At 46.3% G+C, this 26,001-nt stretch overlaps 1 protein-coding gene across 3 annotated transcripts in view; it reads left to right on the plus strand.

Moving 5' to 3' along the window:
• The first annotated feature begins 7,982 nt into the window (after window positions 1-7,982).
• XPNPEP1 (X-prolyl aminopeptidase 1) overlaps window positions 7,983-26,001 on the plus strand; it is a 31,466-nt gene continuing 13,447 nt past the window's right edge. The window contains exons 1-10 of one of the 3 annotated variants that reach the window (XM_053949350.1): window positions 8,269-8,338; window positions 9,935-10,030; window positions 12,692-12,822; window positions 18,358-18,421; window positions 20,122-20,226; window positions 20,507-20,599; window positions 21,500-21,643; window positions 22,002-22,097; window positions 24,305-24,386; window positions 25,324-25,534. In XM_053949350.1, coding sequence (XP_053805325.1) covers window positions 12,706-12,822; window positions 18,358-18,421; window positions 20,122-20,226; window positions 20,507-20,599; window positions 21,500-21,643; window positions 22,002-22,097; window positions 24,305-24,386; window positions 25,324-25,534 — 912 coding nt within the window. In that variant the 5' untranslated portion in view covers window positions 8,269-8,338; window positions 9,935-10,030; window positions 12,692-12,705. Of the gene's footprint in view, window positions 8,339-8,622; window positions 8,698-9,934; window positions 10,031-12,691; window positions 12,823-18,357; window positions 18,422-20,121; window positions 20,227-20,506; window positions 20,600-21,499; window positions 21,644-22,001; window positions 22,098-24,304; window positions 24,387-25,323; window positions 25,535-26,001 lie in introns of those variants that run through there. The other 2 variants (XM_053949349.1, XM_053949348.1) reach the window with 2 other exon arrangements.

A 26,001-nucleotide genomic window follows, 5' to 3' on the forward strand; every position in this document is an offset into this window, starting at 1 on the left:
ACAAATAAACCCTGAGAGCATCCACTATATACTCCTTCAACCCTGGCAGAGTTGGTGCAGTGACCACTTCCCCAGGGAGTCTGTTCCAGAGATCAACACCCTCTCAGTGAAGAACCTTTTCCTAATGTTCAGTCTGAACTTCCCCTGACACGGCTTCCTTCCTGTCCTATTGCTGGTCACCTGAGAGAGTTCAGCACCTGCGCATCTCCTGCCTGCTGTAAAGAAGCTGTAGCCTGCAATGAAGACACCCTTCAATCTCCTCTTCTCCAAGCTGAACAAACCAAGATATCTCAGCTGTTCCTCTCAGTCTTGCTCTTGAGGCCTTTCACCATCTTAGTTGAACTCTTCTGAACACACTCTAATAGTTTGATGTCCTTCTTATATTGAGGAGCTTCAAACAGCACCGAGTACCCTGCAGCAGTGCAGAGCAAAGTGGGACAATCTCCTCCCTTGACAAGCTGGTGATGCTGTCCCTGGTGCACCTCAGGACATGGTTGGCCCTTTTGACTGACAGGTGCTGTTGACTCATATTTAATTTGCCATCGACCCAAAGCCCCAGATCTCTTCCTGTGGGGCTGCTCCCCAGCCTCTCCTTCCCAAGCATGTACATATAACCAGGTCTGCTCAATCCCAGGTGATGTTTGAGCTGAGGTCTGTGTCCTGATCTCATTATACAAATGTTGCAAATCAAGTCTGAGTCACTGGTGCTAGGTATTTAAAAAACCTTTTAGCAGAGACAAGAATTTTAGTGCTGGGGAGCCCTTTATGAGGAACATTTTCAGTCAATGAAAATGCAGGGTGAGGATGCAAATTGAGCCAGTGCAGAATCAGGAACCATGGAAATTTCTCAGCAGCTCACCCAGTGCCCTGTCACATCTCCTTCCTGTGGCTTCATTCATGAGGACAGAGCAAAGCACTCATCCTTTTCCTGTATGTCACATCCATGAGTATCTCGTGCAGACTCAACATCATTCTCACTTTTCCATAACATGGCTCATATTTCTTCAAAGGGACAGAATTCATAACCTGTGACGCGAACAATGGGAAGGCTTGTACAAGAATAACTCAGGATACAGCTCATTTCAAGCGTGGTGAGGGATGCAAACAGGAACAGAAAAGAAGCAGATCTTTCCTCCTTTATGAGTGAAGCTCAGGTTCTGCAGCCAGGAAGCACTGCCTGTGATACAGCAATTGGTGGGATGTAGGAGGAGGCAAAGCTCTGTCTGAGCAAAGGTCTGTTTGTTTAAACAGATTTTAGAATGTAAAAATGGTGCTTTTCACTTTCACAGTTGCTGCCAGCTGAAGGACAGTGGTTGCAGGTGACAGGAGCTGCTGGAGATCTTCACATTGCTTAGCACTGCCTGCCTTCCTGTGGGGCCAAAGGCTGAGATCCCTCAGGTTCCCCAAGCACAGAGCACAGCCTGAACCTGCAGGTCTTTTTGAAATGACCCCAAACAGGACTCAGGTGGGTAATGCTGATGATAAAAGAATCACTGCAGGGCACAAAAGTTTCAGGCAAGGAGCATCCCTGTATATGCATGATCTTTACACAGAGAGAAAAGTTACCTCATTTGCTTTCTTGGGCTCCTGCTTTCTCCTGTAAAGAGTTTTGAGTAAACATTTCCTGTATGAAGTTGCTAAGAGCCAAGCAGCCAGCCTGACAGAGACACCCTGGCCCCCAGACTTCTCTGGAGTGCCTCATACTTCATGTTTCATTTGGGGAAAAAAAAAATCAGCTCAGGTTTTCTCACTCCTAATCTAGAGTTTTGGTTTAACAGACAAAACCAACTGATCAAATATAATGAGTCTTTATTTTAAGGAAAGCAGCTAATTTGAAAAGCCCAGTTGTGCAGTTAGATCTCAGGACAGCAGTGTCTAAAGAATTGAAATGTCATAGGTGGGGTCTTAGATGTCCCAAATCTCTCACAGATATCAGCTATGGATCACTGTCCCTTGGGCATGAGAGTAAAGGAACATGGCCAGACACCAAAGTAAAGCACCTAAGCCTCACGGTTTGGTGTAATGTGCAGGGCATGTGCCAGCATCCAGGTTTGTGCCCAGGTGCTGATCACAGCCTGGGAATGCCCCATGGCAACTGCAGGTTTGTTCCCATAGGCCAGGCACACAACCCAGGCTGCATTTTTAAGGTTTAAAGTTTCTACACTGAACACATGTAGAATGTTTAATCCCAACTTTTCTCTGCTTTGTACTGTTATCTGAGACAGACAGTAACCAAATACTTTGTGTCTGGAGTCCTGCACTCACTGGAATAAACATCTGTTTCTTGTACTGTGATTCATTTAATATATTATACAGCTTGGGACACCAAATTATTTCAACACATTCAGGCTCAAGGGATTTTTCAGCAGGTGAGTGGGCCTTGCTCACAAAGGCAGTGACTTTGGGTGGGAACTGGGGCTTGTAAAACGTGGCCCTTTTATATATTTATACAAATAAATGTCTATTACCCTGCAAATATTAATTAGAAACAAAATCCACTGGCAATCTCAGATGGTAAACTGGTTAACACTGGGAGGAGTGCCACTATCCCAAGCCATGGCAGGAGCTCACAGGAGGGCTCTCATTTGCCTCCCAAGCAGACAGGACCTCGCAGACACCTGGCTCCATTAGTTTTATTGCTGGAGAAGATAAGGAAACCTTGTGTAATAAAAATATTTCCCAGGTGTCAGGCCAAAACACAGGCAGGTCACTGCAACCTGTTAATGTTTGTGCTAGTGAAGACTTTGAGGAAGAATGGCATCACAGGAACTGGATAAAGTCTCTGTTGTGCAATAAGCATGATTTTAAAATTTACACATGGAATATATCCATAAATATATGCAATTCATCAGGATATACTTCCTTGGCAGAATGGAGTTTTATGCAGGCTGAACAAATGATCTCCTAAAGCACTTAACACCAGTCCTGCACCAGTGACCACTGTGGTCTGTTTTGCATACATTAGATCTAACTTTTCCCATCTCTTTTCCTGCTAGAATGGACAAGGGAAAACTAAGGAGTCCTGGAAATAGCCAGAAAGCTCAAATCTGGGCCATTTGCAAAGAGGCAAGTGCAGGTGACAGGGGATGTGTGTGCACTGTGTGGTGTTGAAATGGAGCCAGGCAGAGAATGCAACAAACATTTTGTTTTCATCTGAGTTGTTAAAGGTTTACAGGCAAAGCCTGAACATCTGGTATTTGACTTAAAGGAGCAGACGTGGAAGTACTCAGATATCTACCTGGCCTACTGCTGCCTCCCTTTCCTTTCCAAATGTGGCTGCTGGGAACCACCCAACCACGATCAACTTCTAGTGCTGGCCAGATAAATTGTCCTCCCAAGAAAAACGAAGATAAGATCTCCAGATAGGCTTGTTTCTTCTCTCCCTGCTATCTTTTCCCCCAAACACAACATTTGTTGTTGCAGTTTCTAGTTTCACTGTTTCCAAACATACAAAATTTATTTTAAACATGATCCAAGAGGACTCATGCCACATGTTTGAAACCTTCATTTAACTCAGAGTTGAGAGCTGAAAATACAAACAATTTTTTGCTGTTCTCGGGCCCTTTTTTGTCTTGGCATATTACAGCACTGCTGTTATATACTACCTAAACACCAGCATTAATTGTTGTTAGGTAATTTTCTAGGGTAGAAATAGGAAGAAAACTGAACTTGCTGTCCTCCACACGGACACAGGTGTGTCCCTGGGCTGGGAGAATGTGACCCTGCCCAGCCAGCACTGAGATGTGAGCATGGCCAAACTCACTTGGGTTGTTGTGAGTTAAACAACTTTCACGTGACAGTTTGCAAGTCAGCCCCTGGAAACACAAACAGAAGAGGGTGGGCTATTGTCCAGGCAATCCCAGTGCTCACGATGGGAGGGACTGTTCAGTCATGTGTGCACATGTGAAAATGTGTTTTGGACCCGTGTTGGCAGGGAGGAAGTGATCCCACACTTCACCTCCAACCCCCTGCGTGTCTCCTGCTGTTTCCCAGCTTGGAAACAGCGCTGAGGCTGTGGCACTGTGGGGCCATGGCAAAGAGCCCAGTGGTGCTGGTGGCACCAGCCTCTGTGTCAGGGAAGCAGGGCTGAGAGCCCCCTTTCATCTGTCCAGTGGCCAGGAGATGTTCCAAGCCACTGGCAGACACCACTGGCATCCCCTGCCCTTGGTGAGAGCTGTGCAGATGCTCAGCCCCCTGCTACAAATCCCCAGTTTCTACTGCTCTCTCCCACAACAATCTGCATTATTTTGAGGAAAAAAAAAAAAAGTCCTGGTCACAGACTGGTTGCTGGGTCACTTCTGACACCACAATCTCACCAAGGGGCCAAACAGCATCTGCCATCAAAAGGCTGTGAGGTGCTCGAGATGGGAAGGGGTCATTTTTGGTGATTAGATTGCAAAGCAGGAGTCTAAATTTCACAGATGCCCAAAAGAGGAAGGTGAAGGACATGAAAGTTACAACCACAATAAGGGTATAATGGGTATAGGAGGGTTGATAAGATAAAGCAAGTTCTTTTATGGCTTATGTCCTGGCCTTGATCACTTGATACAGATCAAGATGACAACAGTTAATGGCTGTTATTTGGTGACTTTGGTCTCTGGGAATTTTGATTGCTACTCCTCAGGTCTTTCTCCTTCACCCCTCTCTTTTGTTATCTGATGCAAAAGCAGTATTATAAAGACATAAAAGATAGCCCAATTAGGAAAATTTGATCCAAAGCAAGGTAGACTGAAGTGCTTCCCTAAAAGATCTTTGCATCAGAATTTTTACCATTTTATTTGATGTCAAGCAACCACTTAGAAAGGACAGTTTCACCTCTTTAAACATTTCATAACATATATCATAGACAGGTCTGCCTGATAAATGAATTATTAAAGATTTTACATTATCTACATTGGCAAGTTCATTAGGACCACTTCAAAGCTTCCCAGAGACTCAAAATGCCCAGGAAACAAGCATCAAACATTTTGGCTTAACCGGAAAGCTCACTCTGCCTTCTTCTATTTAACTTATTAGTCATATATTATTCAAATGAAATAAATAGTTCTGCCTCCTCTGCTCACCCAGGCAAAGCCTTCAGCAGCAATCCACTGGCTCATTCAGCCTGGCTATGCACCAACCCCCCATGCAATCCAGACCCCCTCAGGGCTCATCCACGGGCTAAACACTGCTCCTGTTGGCTCAGGTGGTACTGAGATGCTTGCAGTGCTTAGACCCAGGTCCCTGCAGACAAGACAGGACAGCAGCTCACATGGCACAGTCACACCTCCACCTGTGACATGGCTGTTCACTGCAGAGGACTTGTCACCAGCATAAGCAGGAGATATCTGCAAAATGCTTTGTGACCTGAAAATATCTTTTCTTACAAGATCATTACTCTTCTGGAATGAGGTTCCTATGCAGAATACCCATCAGTTTGTCATTATTAATTCTATCAGGAAGGAAAGCAAATTAGTCTAAATTTCAGTACTCAATGAGTCAGAACCAGTTAGAAGTCACCTCTGGGTACAGAAACCTTAACAATGTGGCTCTGCAATGCCAGGCACTCAGTAACAACCTAGAAGCTCTTCCAGACATCAATATTTTCCCTTCTGTTTTCTGCTTCCTTTAGCACATTTTTAGGAGACAGAAATGAAACTTTTTTTTACCTTTATTAAATAAAGAACTTGATGAGGAAGACAGAATGGGGACACATTTTGGCCACAAGACAATGCAGTAAGGTGTTTTTGAGTGGTGGCTTAATTAATTTTAAATTACGTAGAGACATCAATATCACATTGATAGTCTGTCCACAGTGATGCTTGTTATTTCTGCCCTGAGCTGGGTCCAAAGTAGAGAAAGTTAATAAAATTCAATCCTCCTGGTTTGTTCTCCTCTCATGCTGGGGTTGTAGGAGGAGGGAGGACAGACCTGCTTTCACACTGTAGTTGTTTTCCTTGGACTGGCTGTGGACAGGCAGAATGGCATTTTTAGACCTGGAGCAACTGAGGTAAGTTCTGTGAAAATGCTGAGCTTTCCCCTTCCCTGTCCTCCCTCTGGTACACTGGGATCTGCCAGCAGCTTGATTATTTCATACTGTGCACGCTCCCCAAGTCACACTCCCACATATGAGAAGTATTTTCTTTCCTCCCTGTATTTGATTGCCATTGCTCCCACGGTCCATGAGTTAGCCCAAAGTGATATAATAATGATTTGCTGGCAAAAAATAATCAAACAATTTCACTGGCACAGGCTGATTACCTTGTGTTTAGCCACTGTTCTAAATTCCAACAAACTGAAAATGCTGCAGAACAGGAGAGGAAAAGGCGTCCCCACTTGAAGAGCTGGAAAGGCACATGACAAACATTTGAAATGTTTTGGACTGATCCTTCTCCCTTCCCTGGGCTGGTGCACAGCTCTGACAGGTGCAGCTTTGCACAACCCTCTATTAAGAGCCACAACCAAATTCAAAATCTAACCCCAAATTATTGTTATTACTGTTATTGTGAGTCAGAGGAGGCTGAAAGGACTATTTCACAATCCTGATTGGATTCAGCTGCAGAGTTCACCATCAGTAAATGATCTCCGTGATCATCGCGCCAATGTTGCAGTGCTTTTAAAATGCCCTGGCACGTGCTTTAGTGTGAACATCACTGGATTCTGGCTGGTTTCCAAGAAATTAATCTTCTCAGCAAATATTCTGCAGGGTGAGCGTAATGTGGTCTGTAACATGAATGCAAAACAGGGCTGTAGTTTACCCCGAGGGGGACACTGATGTGTGATAAACTAAATGGGCCTTTTTGGCCCAGACTGCCAGGATTGTAGAGTCCCTTGTGGGCAAGACTGAAAGATAAGGTGAGAATAATCGAGAAACAGCAATTAGCTTCACCCAAGGAGGCTAATGAGGAAAGAAATTTTCCTGTTATAACAGTCCTGGTCACCAGCCTCTCCCTCCCCTCTCTCCTGTCCCTCCTCAGGGACAGTCTGCAATCCCAGCCCCATCCAATGACCCTTCCCAATGCTGGGATGCTGGTTGCAGAATAGACCTTTTATTCTGTTCTGTTGGATTACAAGTTTTGCTGTGCTTTGTTGTACCCTACATTGTATTCCAGGGATCTGCAGTGTGGAGAACACCACAATTGCTGGCCAGGCCTGACTGCAGGGGAGCTGGAAATGCTGAGTGTGGAGAACAGTCTGAGAGAAAAAGAAGCCAGACCCTTTCCAGATGTGCACAGCAAAAGGTCAAGGGGCAAGCTGCAATGCAGGAAATCTGCTTGGGTATCTGAAATACACCTTTTTGCTTCAAGGAGTTCTGCACCAGCTGCCCAGGGTGGCTGTGCTTCTGTCTTGGAGATACTCAACACCCAGGAGGACAGTCCCTACACAACCTGCTCTAGCTTTGAAGCTTGGCAGAGGGTTGAACTGGAGACCTCCAAAAGCCCACTGCTGCCAGCAAACCCCTCTTGCCTGGACACAGTCACAAAGCAGGGTTCTTTCTTTTGCTGTAGCTTTTCTTGGTGGTGATCTTCTCACATCTGCATTTCTGTAACAGCCTTCTGTTTCTGTCAGTAGGGTTCACTTAGAGCCCATGAAAAACTGCCAGGGCAGAGCAGGGTGATGGAAGGTATTTTCCCTAGGAAGCATGCATGGCAAATGACCAGATTTTCATAGAATCATAGAATAGTTTGGGTTGGAAGGGACTTTAATGATCATCTAGTGTCAACCATAGGCACTGGACCAGGTTGCTCAAAGTCCCATCCAGCCTGGCCTTGAGTATTTCCAGGGTTGGAGCATCCGCAACTTCTCTGGGCAACCTGTTTCAGCACAGAATTCCTTCACAGTACGTAATTTCAACCTGTCCACCAGTGCGGTGCTGGGGAGCCCCAGCCTCTCCTGTCCTGCCCCGGCTCCTTGTCCGCCGGCGGGGCACGCAGAGCGCGGAGCCGGGCGCGCTCGCTGAGCGGCCTCAATCGCTCCTCCACGCTGGGTTTGGGAAGCTCAAGAGCGAAGCGGATAGCGGAGGCGAGCGCAGACCGAGGTGTGGGACAGGCACTTCGCTCCGGTCCCTCCCCGCCGGCTGCAGCGCACTCCGGTGCCCCGGGCTCCACGCCGCCTTCCCCTCACCGGGACACGGAACCCCGCGCCCTGTCCGGACACCGCCGCCGGGGACGGGAGGGACGGGCGGTCCCCGCAGGGTTCAACCGGGCGGCCTCGCCGGGCAGCGCGGCCGATGCGCCTCCGGGTCCGGGTCCGGGTCCCGGTGCCGGTCCCGCCCCGTGACATCGCAGTGACGCCATGGGGGCGGCCCTGGCGGCCGACGTGGGCGCTGACGTGGCGGCGGCGGGCGGGCCGGCGGCAGGTGAGGCGCGGCGAGCGGGCCAGCCCCGGGTGGGTGCCCCGAGCTGATGGCAGAGAGCGGGACCTATGCCCGGGGCCCGGCCTGGGCCTGGCTTTCCCCTCCAGCCGGTCCCCGGCGGGTCTCCGGGCCCAGCCCGGGCGCCCAGGCCCTGCAGGGGATCCAGCACTGACAGCCGGGCCCGGCCGGCGTGGCCAGGCCCAGGCGGCTCCGTCAGTCCTGTGGAGGGCTGGGGAAGGCTTTTAGCCCAGGTGGGCAGGAACATCTCTCTTACGAGGAGATACGGTGGGAGCTGGGCCTGTTCAGTCTGGAGAAGAAAAGACTGAGAGGGGATCTCATCAATGCATATAAATGGTTTTAAGGTGGGTGCAGGACGATGGTGCCAGGCCCTTAGAGGTGGTGCCCAGCGGCAGGACGAGGAACAATGGCCATAAACTAAAACACAAGGAGTTCCAGCTCAACATGAGGAAGAACTTCTTTCCATTGAGGATAGCAGAGCACTGAACAGGCTGCTCAGGGATGCTTTGGTGCCTTGGTGCCTTGATGTCTCCTTCCCTGGAGGCATTCAAAACCCACCTGGATGTGTTCCTATGTCACCTGCTTCAGGTGACCCTACCTTGGCAGGCGGGTTGGACTGGACCAGAGGTCCTTTTCAACCCTAACAATTCTGCCATTCTATTTGGTTAGAGGTGCTGCAGGTACCGTGGAGAGGGGGCAAACAATGGGTTTGTGTCAGTGTATGGCTGCTTAGGCTGCTCTGTGTGCAGAGAAGCCTGGCTTTGAGGCGGTGCTGCTGGCTCCTGACTGTGCAAGCCAATGTGCTTATTTTGAACAAGACTATTCATAAAGGAGAAAGTGGAGAGGAAATTATCACAAGGACAAGCATATCTGAAGAAAACATGACGTAAACACTCAGGGTGCTCTACACAGCAGCCACAGGCAGACCCAGCTGCAGCCAGGCGTGCTGGCCTCGCCTCCTTTCCCCACTGTGGCACTGGCACACACCCTGACACTGTGGGCCTGGTGGCCCCGGCCGTTGCTGGCGCCTGGGCTCGTGGCAGCCCGTCACTGTGCATGTGGGAGGCAGGAGAACGTGTCTGCTTCCTCTGGCAGCATTTTCGTGGTTGCTCTTTGCCCCATGTGTCTGATGGAGATGCTGTCCAGGCAGGATCTGGTCTGGGCTCTTGGAGAACTGCCTCCTGCAGTCTGAGTGAGGTGTGGATAATACATGTCTAGACAGTGGCAGATTTTGGGATCCAGATCTGACTCTTGTCATGCTACAATGGTACTTTGCATGTTATTCCTGCTCTGCCTTAATTTCCCCATCTGTAATACGGGGAGTGGCCTCTGACAGAGTGACTGAGAAAACAAATTGGCATAAACCAGCACACACTTGCAAGATTTAATCATAAATCTTGGCAAGCAAATGCCTGACCCTTGACGTTCCCTGTTCCCTCATGGTTCACCCTCAGTGCATCTCCAATCTTACCACCAAGAACATAGTGTTAATGCATTTTCAGCTCATTGCTAGGGGATGATAATATTTTATGGGCGGGCAAGGTTTGTTAGCCACTTCAGTTTTGCCCTTTGCTTTCTCAGGCACAGTGGAGCTTATGAAGGCCGAGCAAAGAGCTGGATGGTATTTTGTGTGAGCAGAGACAAGTGGCATCCAGACGTGGGGAACTGCGGAGACAGGTAACAAAGGAGCCTGATACCTTTGAAAAAGTTAGGGCAGGAAATGGGGATGGTTCTTGCACTGCTACAGCCACTACCTTAATTTCAGCTGTGTTTCATTTTAATCACTGGAATGATTAAATAATGATAGAAATAATGATAGAGAAGGTGTTTTAACTTTGTAGAGGCTTGTAATTATGTCCAAGGGAGGAAAAGTCACCTATTAAGACTTACAGGGTTGACCAGAGTAAATGGCTACCAACTATCTCTGGGAAAGCAGCTTCTATTTCTTTGGAAACTGAAGACAATTTTTATTGTAAAGTTTGTGAAGAATATTTTGAAAGCCACTTCTTATAATGTGAGGGTTATCTAAAGTAAAAGTACTCTTTAATTTGGGTTTTGTTGCTAATCTACCTTAGTTGTGTTTTTAATATCACAAGCAAATCTTTCAACAGTGAGAATACTTTTTAATTTTTTTTTTTTTTTTTTTGCCTTGAGAGAATCTCATCTTGCTAAGAAAACCATGGCTTGTCAGCAAGGAGCTTTATTAAAAGGCAAAGCCTTGTCATGCCTATGCCTATTTATATGAGACTTCTAGACTCCTGGCCTTGGCACAGGCCAAGAAAGGAAGCTGTGTCCTTATGAGTTTGTAGAAAGAGATTCTTTTCTGCTGGCTAGTCACTATGTTGTTGTTCTCTCTCCTGTGTGTTTCACTCTATCTGACCATAAATCAGCAGCAATGTTATAAAGCGTTACAGCAGCTGCTGTGGAGGACAAACAGAAACAATCACAGTCTTATAAAGTTCAGTGTAGCTTGCAAACACTGCATAAAACAATGAAATTTGTTCTGGAAATAAATCTGAGGTGTAATCCCCAGCAAAGGGACGAGATGCCAGTTTGAGGATACACTATCCTCAAACAGTATGTATGGTGTATTTTGAGCTTGATTTGCTTATTGTATTCTGGGTTTTAAAAGACAGTGTACCTGTGTACCTGACTCTGTGGGCAGAGTCAGTCACACACAGGTCTGGTTGCTCTAAACTTCCTGTGATGAGACATGTGAATAGTGGTCTTGGGTTTTCTTTACACCTGAATGCACCAGATCTTGGTTCAGTTTGTTATTTGGTTGCAGTGCTACTGTGTGACTTTGGTCAAATCAAACGTTGTGAAAGGCAGGCAGCTTTTCTGCCTTCCTGTTCAGATGGCAAATATCACAGGGCAGGGACTGTGCCTTATTGTGCTTTGCCATAAGACTGTAATGTCATCTGGGACTCCTGGTAGCTACTGAGGTGCAAAAAGAATAAGTGCCCGGATAAGCAAAAAATGTTTGAGACTTACATGCTGTTTGCTTCTCCTCTCTATGACCTGTTTGTAGACATGGCTGTGAAATGAGCTGTGAAATTAACTGGTCAGAATAAAATACTTCATAGCATGGCCTTCAAGCAGCACATAACCCACCTTGCCCTGGAAAGTGACAGCATTAAAGTTATAAGAGTTCTTAAAAATGTGAGAGGCTTGGGAAGAAAACCGGGAAGGGGATTATTTGGCACACTTTGGAGATATGAGTGAAGAAAAAGGTGGAGAACCTCTGAGGTTCAGGCTACTTGATTTTTACAGTTTTTTGGCCAGTCATCACTGCAGCCATCTCTTGTGCCAGCACAGCAGCAGGGCCTGATGCATCACTGTGCTGGATACTCACAGTGGGCACTGGCTGGTGAGGGCTTTGGGGGAGCACATTGAGAGGCTGGTGTTCACTGCAGTGCCAAAGACACATCCATTGCAAAAACACAGCCAGGGAGGGTGACTGGCCTGTGCCCTTGTTTTTCCCTCTGATCTGCTGTGTGCCATCCAGGCTGTGCCCCACCCCTGCCTGATACCAGCTGAGATCTGCAAAGCATTTGCCAAAGGTCTTTAGAGAACATTCCCGTAAGCATCCTTAGTTGTCCTCTGGCAGTCACTTGTGAGAGCTCAATGGGCTGGTCCTCCTGTTATAGTTGTGTTCTTGCTAGGTGAACTAGTATGCAGCCCTGAGGTCAATGTGGCCAGTGAATGCATCCCTCTGAATGTCCTTCGGAGGAGATTTCTTTTATCTGAGTTAATTCAGACAGCAGTTCACCATGAAACTCTGGGCTGCAATAAAACTTCTAAAAGTTACATTTCTAATTGGTCCATTTCTGAGTTCCCGATGTGCATGTCTTCCTCTCCCAGCAGCCTGTGCTCCTGTGGTGTATAAGCCTCAGCATCCCTGGCCCTAAAGTGAAAAGGCTGAGAGTTTCTCTCAGTGTGCTTGATAGGTGGGGTGGTTCTGATCTGTGGGTACTTGGCTCCCATGCCAAGACCTTTCCTGGCTGTCACAGGGTATGTCTGAGGTGCTTTGTTCCTGGTGCTGTCCACGTGCAAGAAGGGGTTGACCAGTGCATTAAGCTTACATGTATCAGCACAGGGCATGCCATCCTTCACCAGGTGGGAAAGATCCTTTCCAGGACAGGCCAGTTTCGACTCTGGCCTTAACCAGATTTCTTGTTCTCAAGAAATGAAGGGAAGAGACAGGGATCTGAGAGGGATGATGTTGGCACAGTTGTCCTCAAGGGGAGTTTCCAGTGGAGACAGCTTCCTCCAGCCTGTGCATGTGGGTGACCTGGGATGGCTGGAGAAACACTGAAGTTTCATGCTTTGTTTTAGTTGCAGGTAGGAAGATGAGTCCAAAAATTACAACAGAGCTGCTGAAGCAACTGCGGCAGGTGATGAAGAACCCCAGATATGTACAGGAGCCTGTCCAAGCCTACATAGTGCCCTCTGGAGATGCCCACCAGGTATGGATGGATGCATTATGGGAATGGTCATACATTCCTTCCCTGCAAAAAATAAAAGCCAGGTATAACTAAAATCATCCTTCATTCACTCACTGTAATGGTTCGAGCATAAAAGTCTGGGAAACCTGAGAAATATCATGTTGGGAAACATTTCTGGGGTCTGTTCAGGAGACTGAGGTTCTTATGTTCTTGTAACAAATCAGGGTGGATGTTCCACCAACAGCTTTTTGTCAGATTGTCTTCAGGGAGCTCACAGTGCAGAAAAGGGAGCTTGCCAGAGCACTTGCTGTGCCCATCCTGGCTGTTGGGAAGAAAGGGTTTACTGGGGAAGGAACAGGCCTTATCTGGGCTTTACTTTACCCAGTAGCATCTCCTGATCAATACATACTCTCAAGCAAGGTAGCAAAGGTTTAGTTGCAGAGTTTTCTCTTTGTTAGATCCAGTTCTTGGTGGAATTTGTTGCCTTATGCTAGAGCCCTTCAGTTCCCAGATGGAGGGGCCTTAGGAGAGGCAGGAAAGGAACAGGCTACAGTGACACTTCCCTTTCCATGCCGCTCTGCATCATGTTCTGTGCACTAAAGACAGGAGGCAAGTCTGGGCCCAGGGTGGTAACCCATGGCAGTAACTGTTGTGTATGCTTCCACTGTTAGGAATTTTGTAGTCTGTGACATAAATTTTAAATTGCTGAACTGCCTTTTACCTCCCCTGCTTGCTCATGTGTAAGGTTCACTCTTCTGTTCACTCTGTTAGGAGACCCAAGAACTGCTGAGGGTTTTTCCCTCCTCAGCCATTTTCAGGAAACAAAAGACCTGAAGCTTTACTGGCACACACCCAAAGCTCCCTTTTACCCCAGGGTGCACAAGAGCAAAATGCAACTGAATCAGAACCTTTGCCCTTGACTTGGCACTGGGGTGAGCTGGGTCCAGACTTGCCTGTGCCCTGGGACCATATGTGCAGCATCGTGTTTCCTCATAGGGAGATCCAAACTTGGGCAGGTAGGGGGAAGGAGTTTTCTGCAGCTGCTATTGTCTGCTGCATTCCTGCCTCAAGCTGCCTCTGTCCATATATAACTCCGGTTTCATTTCACTAGACATTAAATGCTGTCATGTGAGTTGAAGAATGTGACCCTCAGGACTTCTGGGTTTTTCTGTTGCTTTCTTTTCCTTGACAGAGTGCAGTTAAGCAGAGAACCCCATGTTGCTATTTCCTGCCAGGCGAGTTGATCAGGTTTCTCTGCAGAGGGAATCTATCTGAATAGAAACGATTACTAAAAGCTGCTGATTCTGGTGCCTCCTGAATAGCTGGTGCAGGATTTTTTTCTGTAAGGGTTGGGAATTGAGGCAGTTTTTGCCAATGACAGAAACCTGTTGATCCCAGAACAGCCCTACTGATTCCAGGTAAATTGTGATGACCTGTGATTTGAAACTTCTTGATGTTCCAAGCAAGGGTTTGTTTCCTGTGTGCAAACAAGAACTTTACAACCTTGCAGTCAGATTTTGGTCTTAGGCAGGTCCTTCCATGAGTCAGAATACTGTAGTTTAATGATACCCAAGTGTTTGGTGGCCTAAGCCATTTCCTCCCAACAGTCCAAACAAGATATGTATTGCTGTCCTTGCCTCTCTCACCTGTTCCTGAGGCTGTCCTGGCATCTGCATCACAGAACTTGTCAACAAGTAGGGCTTTCCCTCCTGTGGTGTTGCCACAAGGTTTAGATTGCTGGAAACTTTATTCCCTTCTGGGTTGCAAAGGAACCCCTGGATTGGACTGATGCTGATACACCCTGATGCTGCAACTTGCTGACTAATTTAACTTTGTAACACTGGGAATGTTGATGATCTCTTGAGTTCTGTGATGCTTTTAATATTGGTTTTCCTGCAAGGCTAGGTGGCTTAGATTATCATACTGCCAGGAGTCTTGCTACCAGTTGTATCCTTTGCTTCCCATGTTTAGTTGTGTAAGGAGCTGAAAGACTTGCAGAGCTTCTCAAACACAGCTGCCTCTGACTCAGACTTAACCAAGGCTGCTGTGGATTTGTGGCTCTTGCACTCAGCCCTGGATGTTGGCTGGCTGCTTTAATTTTTGAAAACTTTGATGCTGGTGATAAGAGGTCAGAGAAACAGACTCTTTCCTTGGGGGCCTGGGTGGTCCAGAGGCTGATGAGAAAGGAGGACAGTCCTAGCCAAAAGTGGAATGAAACCCAAAGAGTTCCACTTCTTTTCATGTGTGCTGAGTGGCTAAAGGTGCCCAAGGATCACGAAGGGATGAAAAACCATGCTTTTAGGAATGAGGCACCTAAACCCTTTGTGGTTTGGTTAAAAATGTCAGAGCTTTTGGGATGTTGCAGTGGTGAAAACAGGATCCATTTTTATGTTGAATCATTGTGTGTTTACATTGAATCTGGCGTTTGCCCATATGGGACTATTCAGAGACTGGAAGAGCTGCTTCTTAATAGGAGGGAATGATGTTTGGATTAGAGCTTGGGTTTGGAGCCAGTCACAGCTTAACTGCAGCTGGCTTCACCCTCCAGGCCTTGACTCAAAACAAATTTGGTCAGATTGGCTGGTTGTCCACATGAAGGAAGCACCTGCCCAGCTTAGGGCCCTGTGTTTGGGTTGGCAGAGGTGCTGTGTTCTGCTCAGGTCTGGCTCCTCTGACACACACTTGTGCTAAGCTGAGGAATCAGCCAAGTTATAAAGCAGGAGATGGCTTGTGCACAGGCTGCTCTGGCGTGTTCCAGATCTTTCCAGTGCAGTTAGGTTTTTGGCAGTGATACCTCCCTTCCTTCCAGGTACACTGCAGTGTTCGTTCTTTAATGACACCAGTGTCATGCCTCTGAGGGTAGCCAGATGCACTTTGCATTGCTGATCTTGGTTGACATTAGACTAGAATGAGCTTCAACATGTTTACAGCACAACCTTGCAGGCACTGGGGACAAGCAGCACTGATTTTTTTTGGGGTTCTTCCTGGCTTAGATGAGGGTTTTTTGTGATGTAGCCCCCAGTTTTGTCTGTGTGACTGACAGATATGGTGAGAAGCAGATGTGAAAAGACTGAGGCCATCAGAGCTGCAAGACAAACCCCAGGGAAATACCTTGTTCTCAGTGTGCTGTGGTCTATGCTTTGTGTGGCATACACAGGTGTTCCCCATGTAATTTTAGCTTGTGCAAAACATGAGCTCATCTTTGCACAGTGGGGGTTGATGCATGGAACAGAACAGGTGGGTGTGCAAGAATTCAGACTGACAGATGAATGAACTGTCTTTCCCTCCAGATCCCTGATACTCCCTTTTAAAGCCCTTCTGCCTCATTGTAAACTTTCAAAACACTCCCTGGATTTGTCTGTGAATGGGATAGCATGAGGTATGTCCATGTAGTCAAGGTCTTTACTTATTTGGGTCAGCTTTTACCAAACTCATGCACTTCTTTTCCTCTTATATTTTTCTAAAAATTGTTTTCATCCATTTCATCATTCTGTGATGTTAACCCATGCTATGAATGTGAAATTGCTTTTTCAGAAGCAAACTAGCCTGTAGTCTCTGCTATGTTGGTCAACAGAAATGGAAAATAAATCACTGCTCTCATTTGTACATAAGTACATCATTTGGGATGTATTTAAGTGATGTGATCCATGATGGGAAATTTCCGGTATCTCTTATTGGCATTGGGCCCTGGGAGATGATGTCCCGCTTTGAACTGGGAAGTGTGGGAGAGGGGAATCAGAGCAGTCAGCAGGCTGAATAGTCTCTAGGGAGTGTTGAAATGAGGAATCCTCAGGTCTGGCATCACTGCCTTCATGTTCTGTCCTGCTGCTCTGAGGCAGGCAGTGGGGAAAGAGACACTTGATTCTGTTCCCTCAACAGCTTTGTCCACTTTGTCTGCTGATGCCTTTGCCATTATTTTCAAGATGCTCAGTGGTGATAATGTGCAGTGTGTGGCTGAGGAATCCACCCCATCAGCTGGAGCTGTGCTGAGGGCAGTCATCCTTTCCCAAGGTGTCTATCCTGACCTCCCTTCTCCCTACAGGAGACATGTGACATGCTGAACATGTCACAGCCCTATGGGGCTGGACAAGGAAAAGCACAGGAAACTAACTGGGTCAGAGAGGAGGGTCTGGTTGGTTTCCATACTCCCCTCCTTTCTGCCAACTCTCACTAGTGTTTGGGTAAAATGGAAGATTTCTTTGGAGTATGTACCAGGAATCTTCCCTGGCAATTGGGAGCAAAAGCCACTCAACAAGATCCTCTTTTAAGCCATGAGATTTGCTGTCCCAAGGTTCAGTTTCAAAATGTTAGTGGTGGATGGTTGGTTGGCTTCTCCCAGGAGGGGAGAGACATGGCTGTTGTGAAAGGGGTTTGATGATGGTGTAATTTGGAGCAGAAATAGTTGGTCCCAGGTGCTGTGATTTGTGCTGTTCACTCACTCCTGTGCTTTGAACTCTGTCTTGCTTAGAAAGTAGTAACAGATTTGAAGGGAGTATATTTTAACAATCAGGTGATTCTATCACAGTAGGGACTAAAAGCACCTGAGAATTGGGCTGTGATTTCCTAGCTCAGTTCCTAAGATGTTTCTTTGGCCCCAGCACAGCTGGGGGCAGAGAAACAGGCTTGGATTTCAGACCATTTGTAAGGTACAAATCCAGGGGTTTTGCAGCTCAAACGTCAGTGCTGTCAGCCTGGATTAAGCTGATTTGCTGATTTGCACTAGTTCATTAACAGGCCTACTCAGCAGTTCTGACCTACAAACTTGCCAGAATGGAATCCCATAAAAAAAGTCATGTGGGCCATGTGAAGGTTCAGTTGTTCTTTTAATTTTGGCAGTTCCTGTTAATATCAGGTGTCTGTGCATTCTCAGGCTCTTCTACAACATTCTGAAAAGATGTGTCCAGAAACATAGGTTGTGACAGCTTTAGGATGAAGATGGACTAATTGCCTTTGATTCCCTCTCATCCATCAAACTCTTGATTTTGGCTGTAGTCTGATTTTGAGTAGGCAAGGAAGAAGTGAAAGGATTGGTATCCATTTATGAAAACTCCCAAGCATTAAATCTTTTACAGTCTTACCACCTTGATGATTTTCTTTCAATGTCACTGTTGCAGGAAAGAAAGTGTCTTAAAGGAATTCTTATAAATGACAGTGAGAGGACTTCAATGGAGATAGTGAATTTTTCAGATTTTATGTGCTGATTACCCCAAGATTGAGGGGTGCTTCTGGTTTCCTTTCCCTTCATATTGCAGCTTCAAAGGCATGATTTGTTTGTTGCCCAAAGGGGAGGCTGAGTGTGAAATAAAAGTCTGCAAACTCTGAAGCACTTCAGTGTTTACAGATGTTTGTGGGAGAAAAGTGCTGCAGCTTAAAAAAACCCACCAGTTCAACATAAATACAGTATAATCACAGTGGAGTAGAGCCCAGGAATTTTTAACTCATTTTGTTCTCTCTATGGTGTCCTTTAGGAGAAAAAGCTTATCAAAGTATTTGTCATCAGATGATTGTTTTTCTCCCCTGCTGCTATAAATAATTGCTGCCTCTTTTGTTTTCTAGAGCGAGTACATTGCACCCTGTGATTGCAGAAGGGCATTCATCTCTGGATTTGATGGCTCTGCAGGTACCTTTCCAGAACTTGGGTTCTTGCATAATTTTCCTCTAAAGAAATAGTTCCTTTCATGGCATAGAGGCAGGATGGAAAAGAAAATCTATCCAGCTTGTTTGGACTGTTTTATTCCCATTTCAGCATCTGCAGAATTATGTCTTGGCTACCCGCTGGAATTATGTAATATCAGCGGAATAACAAGTTTTCAGAAAATGTTTGACCCCTAAATGAACCTCTCATAAAGTAAAATGCTGTTAACTGTTTAATGTGATGCCTGTAACCTGTGGTCATTTCTATTGATGTGCAGCCAGTATGAACAGATTTTTACATTGCCCGTTTGGGCTGGGTGAATAGTGGATGGCCTTTCTGTTTAGCTGGCCTTTCTGTTTGAACAGAGCCAGGGCCAGAAACTCTGCATTTGGAAACTGAGCACTGTGGAAAAGTTTGCTTATCTTGCCGAGACAGGATGTTTTCTTGGCTGTAGGATAGGTCTGTGTTTCAAGAGACCTAGTTTTTACCCTAGCTGTACCCTAAGCTGTGCAAATTACTCTGTTCTGTGGTTGTTGGAAAGTCACTTTAGTCTGCTGAAGTTATTTTCCCCTCTAATTGTATATCAGTTTAATAAGTACTGGTACCTATATTTGGAGGGTCTATTCATAAGTTCCTGTGAGCTCTGGGACCTCATTTGGAAGGTGATAAATCCAAGGCTGTGGGCTGCTGTTAATGACTAACATGAATCCTGTATTAATTTTGCCCCTTCTGCGCAACCTCTTCATAACCTTCCTCTCTAATTTGTGCCCTTGTTATGCACTTGGAAGGTTTGTTCCCAGCCTAATGCACAGCCAGTCATTGAGGTTTCACACAGGGACTCATCTTACGTTTCTTGCTTCATTTTTTCAGGCTGAAGCAACTTATAAAATGGGGTTTGTCTTGGGGGAATTTGGTAGAAGACAATGAGTTAATAATTGGAAACTATGCTCTGCTAATCTGAGCATCATTTTTTTGTGACAAAGAGTATTGTCAAGATGCAGACTCCAAAGACTTGGATTCAGTTTCAGTTTGTGCCATGGTTTGTATTGTTAAGGGCAAGGCAGCTTGAGTGCCTTGCTGGGATGTCACTGCCCCTCAGCTGTCTGCTTGCATCCCTCCATATGGAGTCAGTAGAATGGGACAGACAGTGAAAATAACAGAAGTTTATGTTCATGTTTCCTGTTCAGCCATCTCTGCTAGAGCTGTAACATTTGGGATAGGGGTGCAGCTGACAGCTGGGAGTGATACCCTTGTCTGCAGGCCTGGTATCAGCTGTGTTTTGTGGGTGGCCAGAGCCCAGGCTTCCTCCCCAAAAGAGGATGGGATGGAATTCAGGGATGTAGGGTATACGTTACTGTGACAGCAGCCAAGTTAGATCACAGTCTCTGTTACAGAAGGTTTGGAAAGCCCCACTTGCCCAGTTCCACTGGTTGGCTGAGATTTGCTTGAGTTCATCTGAGGCAATTCATTAAGGTGCATCCTTGTGCATACTGTCTCCAATAGGATTTGGAAGGTCACAGGGCAGGGGAAACAGTGAATATCTCCACTGAAACAGGAATTATGTTTAAACAGTGATCAGAGGCGTCTTTTAGGGAATTAGGGTGAATTTCAAACACTGTCCCTGCTGTCTGTGTCTCTGCATGGTGGCTGCCTACCCTGAATCACCCTTCTGCCTCCCTGCCTAGGTACTGCCATAGTCACTGAGCAGCACGCAGCCATGTGGACTGATGGACGCTACTTCCTGCAAGCTGCACATCAAATGGATAGCAACTGGACACTCATGAAAATGGGTATGCAGGAGCCTGGGATACTGCTCCACTGATCAACGGAAAACAGTCACTTCACACAAGTACATCTTGAGCTGTGGGGATATCCCATCATGCAGGGACTTTGGGACATATTGGATACACAGCTTCTGCTTTAGTGTCCTGTGACTGCCCTTGCCTGTGGGTCTAGACATTCATTAGTAGACATATCTGATGCGTTAGCTTGGACTTTTTGCATAGTGTGGGAATGTTACAATGTGACTGCTTCTTTGAACTCTTTTTTTTTTTTTTTTTATCCTTGAAGGCCTGAAAGATACACCAACTCAGGAGGATTGGCTAGTGAGTGTCCTCCCAGAAGGCTCAAAGGTGGGAGTGGATCCTTTCATTATTCCAGCAGGTTGGTTTTACTAACTCTGGGTTGGGCAACTGGATTTTGCTTCCTTGCTTCTCTGGCTGAGCTGTTGTGTGATGGTGTGCAGCTACCCATGTTTCAGATGTAGTGGTGGTTAAACTGTTATGCCAAACAGGTTGGATTTTGGTTTAGCCATGTATCACAAGAGTTACATAGCAGTGCATTGGCTCCAAAGCACAAAGGATGAGAACTGCTTTCTAGGCTTGCAGTGACTTTACCTGAAAAGCAGAATTCTGATCACCTCTTTTTGTCTGTGCTTTGGCTTGTCATGGGCACTTTAGTACAAAGGTGCCTTGCTCAGCATGTGAGCTGAGCACAATTCAAGCTGTTACTCCTGCTTGGTGGTCTTGGGATCTCTGCAGCTTTTCCTGTAGGAAGCACTGGGAGAGGTATCATTTATATCCGAGTATCCATCTATTCATGCTTCAAAACATGAGGCACAATGCAAAGGTCACTGGAGGCAAGGGGAGATATTTGCTTGTTCAGATGGATTAAGGACCTATCTTGTGGCTGTGTGGAAGTGACTCTCATCTTGTCTAGCTTAGATCTAGCACAGTTCTGCACTGTGGGAGGGGACACCCTTAGGGCACCTTCTGCTGTGGCTTCTTCCAGAGACTTCTGTCTCCCAGCTGGAGCATTTCTTTAGCTCAAGCATGAGGCTTCAGGACTGTGAGGTTCTGTACCTGCCACTGGCTACCATGGCATGTTCGTGGAGCTGTAACTACAGTAGATTTTGCTGTCTTTCTTAAGGGAATGGGAAGAAGGAGAGGCTGGAAGGAAAGATGAAGACTCTGATTTTTGAGTTTGACCTTTGTGAAGAGATTTGTTGTTGAACATGTGTGTGCTCCTTAAAGCCCCCACTCTTGACTTTCTTCCCTTTGGCAGACCAGTGGAAGCGAATGTCCAAAGCCTTGAGAAGTGCTGGCCATGACCTTGTGCCTGTCAAAGAAAACCTGATCGATACAATCTGGACAGATTGTCCTCAACGCCCCTGCAAGCCTCTCATCACGCTTGACCTGAGTTACACAGGTGAGTAGCTTAACTCCCAATAGACATGTGTTGTTCCAATTGCCCTATATCCCCCTTTTGCTTTTCTCTTACAAAGGAGAGAGAAAACCAGTACCACAGCACAATGTGGTCACTGTGAATAAATCAAGAAGGTGATCAAACCTTAGCTAATGACCCCTCTGTTCTCAAAACTTCAAATAACCATTTTCTAGAAGTTGGGTGACTTCAAAACAAATCCATGGGCATCTAGAAGGCAGCACACTGTTCATATCAGTTATTAGAAAGGAGTGAGGAGCACAAGCACGATATGTTGGTCTGTGTTTGCATCATCATCCCCAGCCAAGTTAGGGACTATAGCTTTTCCTATTGTGTTTTGCAGGGCTCAGCTGGAGAGACAAAATTGTAGCCCTCCGTTCAAAAATGGCTGAGAGGAAAGTCATGTGGTTTGTGGTTACAGCCTTGGATGAAGTAGCATGTAAGTCTTTGCATCTCCTTGCTCAGTTCTTTCTACAAAATAAATGTTCTTCGTGCCTTGGAGAGGAAGAACTATGCCAGAGTGAGAGACCCTTACGAAAGCATGTTCATTAGACATCAATTAACTTCTTATCAAGTGCAGTGGTGGTAACAAGTCACAAACAGCAAGCCTGTATTTTTGCACGATGCCTCATTACACCAGTGCAGCTCCTGAGTACTGTTTTGGCCCAGGAAATGCAGCAAATCACCACCTTTGAAAAACAGCCCAGGCAAAGGGAGAAGGTCACATACAAAGCCTGAGGCAGCGTGATGGAAAGAAAAAGACCTGTGAGATTTTCTGGCTGTAAAATACCCTGATGCTGCCTCACCCATTGGAAAAATGGAGACTGTTTTCTGCTGTGGAGTCTGGGCTATAAACAAAGCAGTGCAACATGTGGCTTTGTATACATAAAGCAAGGGTGGGGTACACAGCATTCACAGCAATCTTCCTAATTGTCACAACTTCTTAAGTCAGTCTCTACCTCTCCAGTGTTCAGCCAATGCTTTGTTTAAAACAAGTATGTCAGGGTTCAACTTGTTTTTCCAGATCATCTCAACCCAGGGTCTCACTAGAGTCTCCTCTGTGTTTGGGGCCCCAGGATGGCTGACTCCCAGCCCAGTGTGTAGGAAAGGAGAATGGCCAAAAACTGCAGTGGTTTCCCCAGGACTGCTGTTCCTAGTACTGTGTGTCGTTTTTGCAGAAATCACCAGCACACACGTTGCTGTAGGGGGAATGTAAAACTGGCAGGGTGTGAGTGCTGCTCATCCTGTGCCCCATGTCTGATCTGGAAAGGTAGAAATGGAGGTGGTGTTTTCCTCACTCCAGCACTGCCGGCACAATGTCCCTGGCACTGGGTGAAGCCAACTTGATGGGGTCCGTGGGCTGTTCTGGATCTGGGACACTGAGAAAAGAGCTTTTTTTGTGAAAGAAGTACTTCTGAGAGTGGTGAATATGACTCCTCCCTGGGGAGGCCTGCATGAGCAGAGATTGTATGTCTCACCTTTTCAGGCACATCTCCAGTTAAATTACTGATAAATTGGTGCCCTGAAGTGGTTTCAGATTAAATGTCTCCAGCAAAGTGAAGCTTGGTTATGAATCAAGGGTGTTAAGATGAACCAGAGAAGGTCACAAGAGCAGCTCATTTTTGGGTGTCTGGTTGATTTCTTATCCGAAATGGGGAAGGGGAGAAGTTGTTTTAATTTTATCTAATTCAGTTCACTGTATTAAACTCCAGACAAGTTTTTGGGGACAGAAAAAGACCCACAAAGGAGATTGTTGCCTTCTTACTGCATTGGAAGTTGGCTGAGTGAGGAAGTTTGTACCCATGCAGTAAAAAGTTCTTTGTGGCTCTTTCCTGCATTCAAGTGACTTACTGCTTCCCTGGAGAGAATTAAGCTCTATTTTTACTTTCATGGCAGAATTTGCACAGTTCGATGAATACAGTGCTGGGTTGTAATTTAGGACATGTTGGTTCTTTTCCCAGCTGTCCTGCTGGCTGGCCTTATTGGCTTGAGTAACTTATTTCAGCTAATTGGATACCCTGGAGTTTTTATTTGACCCTAAAATCAGGATTTTAGAGATGCTGAACATCACTTCCCCTCTTGACTTTGTCTGGAGTCATGTGGGATAAAATCGTAGTAAAAATAGCTTAAGACTGTACAGTCTGAATCTGAGATATTGGAGGGGGCCAAATGAGAGGCCTTTTTGGGGTATTGTAGTCTTGCCTATTGTGTCTTCCTCTTACCTCAAATGTCAAAAGGATTGGAATGAAATGATAGTTTGTAAACTTTGAAGTTTACTGGCTGTTACAAAGTGAGCTTTTATTGCATTGCGCAGATCAGAAAGGGCAGACCCTACCTTTTGTACACGTGTCCTTGTCTTTCCTTGCCTGTACCTGCTTTTTTCCAAGCCAGCCCTCCTTTAGAAGTTAAACACCAGTTTAAACACCCGGGAGTGTTCATACTGTGGTTCTGGTGCCATCTCCTGGCATAAATTTAGGATTGCCAGGAATGAAGCAGGCTGTGGGACAGCTGGGTGGGAGCTGGACTCACAGCCTGCACCCATGATGTCTCATTGTTTGCCTGTGTTTTTGTGAGATTATTTTTGGCTTTCTCTAATGTTGCAGAAGATGAACCAGGACTGTGATTCTTGGTGTTCTTATTTTTCAGGGCTTTTCAACCTTCGAGGCTCTGATGTCGAGTACAATCCTGTGTTTTTTGCATACGCCGTCATAGGAGTGAACACAATCAGGTGCTTGTATTCCCTTCCCCAAGATGCATTTTTCCGGGGAGAGCTGTTCTAGCAAAGTATTTGTCTTTTTAAAAACACCTATGCTTGGGTACTTTAGTGTCCTTTCTGAGTTCTTTTGTCTCAAACATTAGTTACCCTCCTCCCCTGATCAGAGCTAGAGAGGCAGGCAAGAGCTCTGCTGCACTCCTCACCACCTTGGCTGGCTTGCTGGGTGACATAGGGCATGATGGCAGAGTTCTCTGTCTGTCACCCTGAGATGATAATAGGGCTTTTGGAGTTCTGGGTGAAATGTGGCTGGCCTGGACATTACAAACTTTAGGGAAAAGTCTAATTGCTGAGTCACTTCAAAACTGCAGGGACAATGCAGGAAAGTTTCAGGGCTGGCTTATAACAGAAGCCTTCTTTCCTGTGACTGCCCCATATATTGAGCCTCAGCAAGCACAGTTCCTTTGGAGGCACCTGTAAGCTGCTACCTAGATCCATCTAAGGTAAAACCTGGCTGGGTGAGTGAGTACAGGCTGTGTGAAGGTTGAGCTGAACTTTTCAACTCAGTCAAAGCGAGAGCAATGTGATACTTAGAACTACAGTGGCTTTTCTCTTTCCAGATGGTGCCCTTAAAAGTTAGAGTGGCTGTCACTTGCTTCTGTTACTTTCCTGTTTCAAGCACAGTGGTGGGATGTAGCCATTTTGACTGTGTCATACAAATAGAAATGCTGTCAGCTCTTTCCTCTCATTGGGGTGGCAACTCTTAATTTCAATTTGGGATTTAAACTGTGTGAACGCTGGTGGTTAAAATGACATAGGACAAAGTAGAGTGCATAATTCATGATCTCCTTTCTCCCTGAAATATTGCCAGATTTGTTTTTCCTTCGCTCCTTTACTCCAGCCACCGTCAGATGTGGTCTCACCTATTTGATCTCTGTAATTTGTTTCTCAGGCTCTTCATTGACGGTGACAGGATGATGGATCCAGCTGTGAGAGAGCACTTACAGCTTGACTCCACCCTGGAACCTGAGTTCAAAATCCAGGTGATGCCCTACAGATCTATCCTGTCGGAACTGCAGGCTGTTGGTGCAGGCCTCTCACCCAAGGAGAAAGTGTGGCTCAGTGACAAAGCCAGCTATGCTCTGACTGAGGCCATTCCCAAGGTCAGTGGCCCTAGCAGGGGAAAATGCTTTTCTCTTCTCTGCTCATTGTGGTTAGGAAGGGTGTTAATGAGGGCAGCTGGCCTCAGTTTCTCCTCTGCAAAGCCCGATGCAGGCTGGAGCAGAAGGGATCCAGCCATGCTGAGGTATCGAGGGGTTGTTAATCCTGGGGTTGCTCCTGCTGGAGCTGCCCTTCCAACTTGCTAAGCTGATTTATCCAAAGAATTGTCAGCTTAAGATAAAAGTACAGTGAGAGAGGGGAGGGAAGAGGCAGCAGGGTGAACTCAGGTCACTCTGCCCACGGGTGGAGCATCAGCCTCATGTGGACAAGCAGCAAAAACTGGAAACTTGCAGGAAATTGAAGCAGGAAAGTTGAGCAGGACTTCTGGGAGAGTGCATTTGGCTTGATTTGAGTGTCTGAGGGTGAACCACCCTTATTTAGTTCAATGGCTTGAGGATATCAGGGAATA

The sequence above is a fragment of the Vidua chalybeata genome, chromosome 8 (genome assembly GCF_026979565.1).
Source record: "Vidua chalybeata isolate OUT-0048 chromosome 8, bVidCha1 merged haplotype, whole genome shotgun sequence".
Lineage (NCBI taxonomy): Eukaryota > Metazoa > Chordata > Aves > Passeriformes > Viduidae > Vidua > Vidua chalybeata.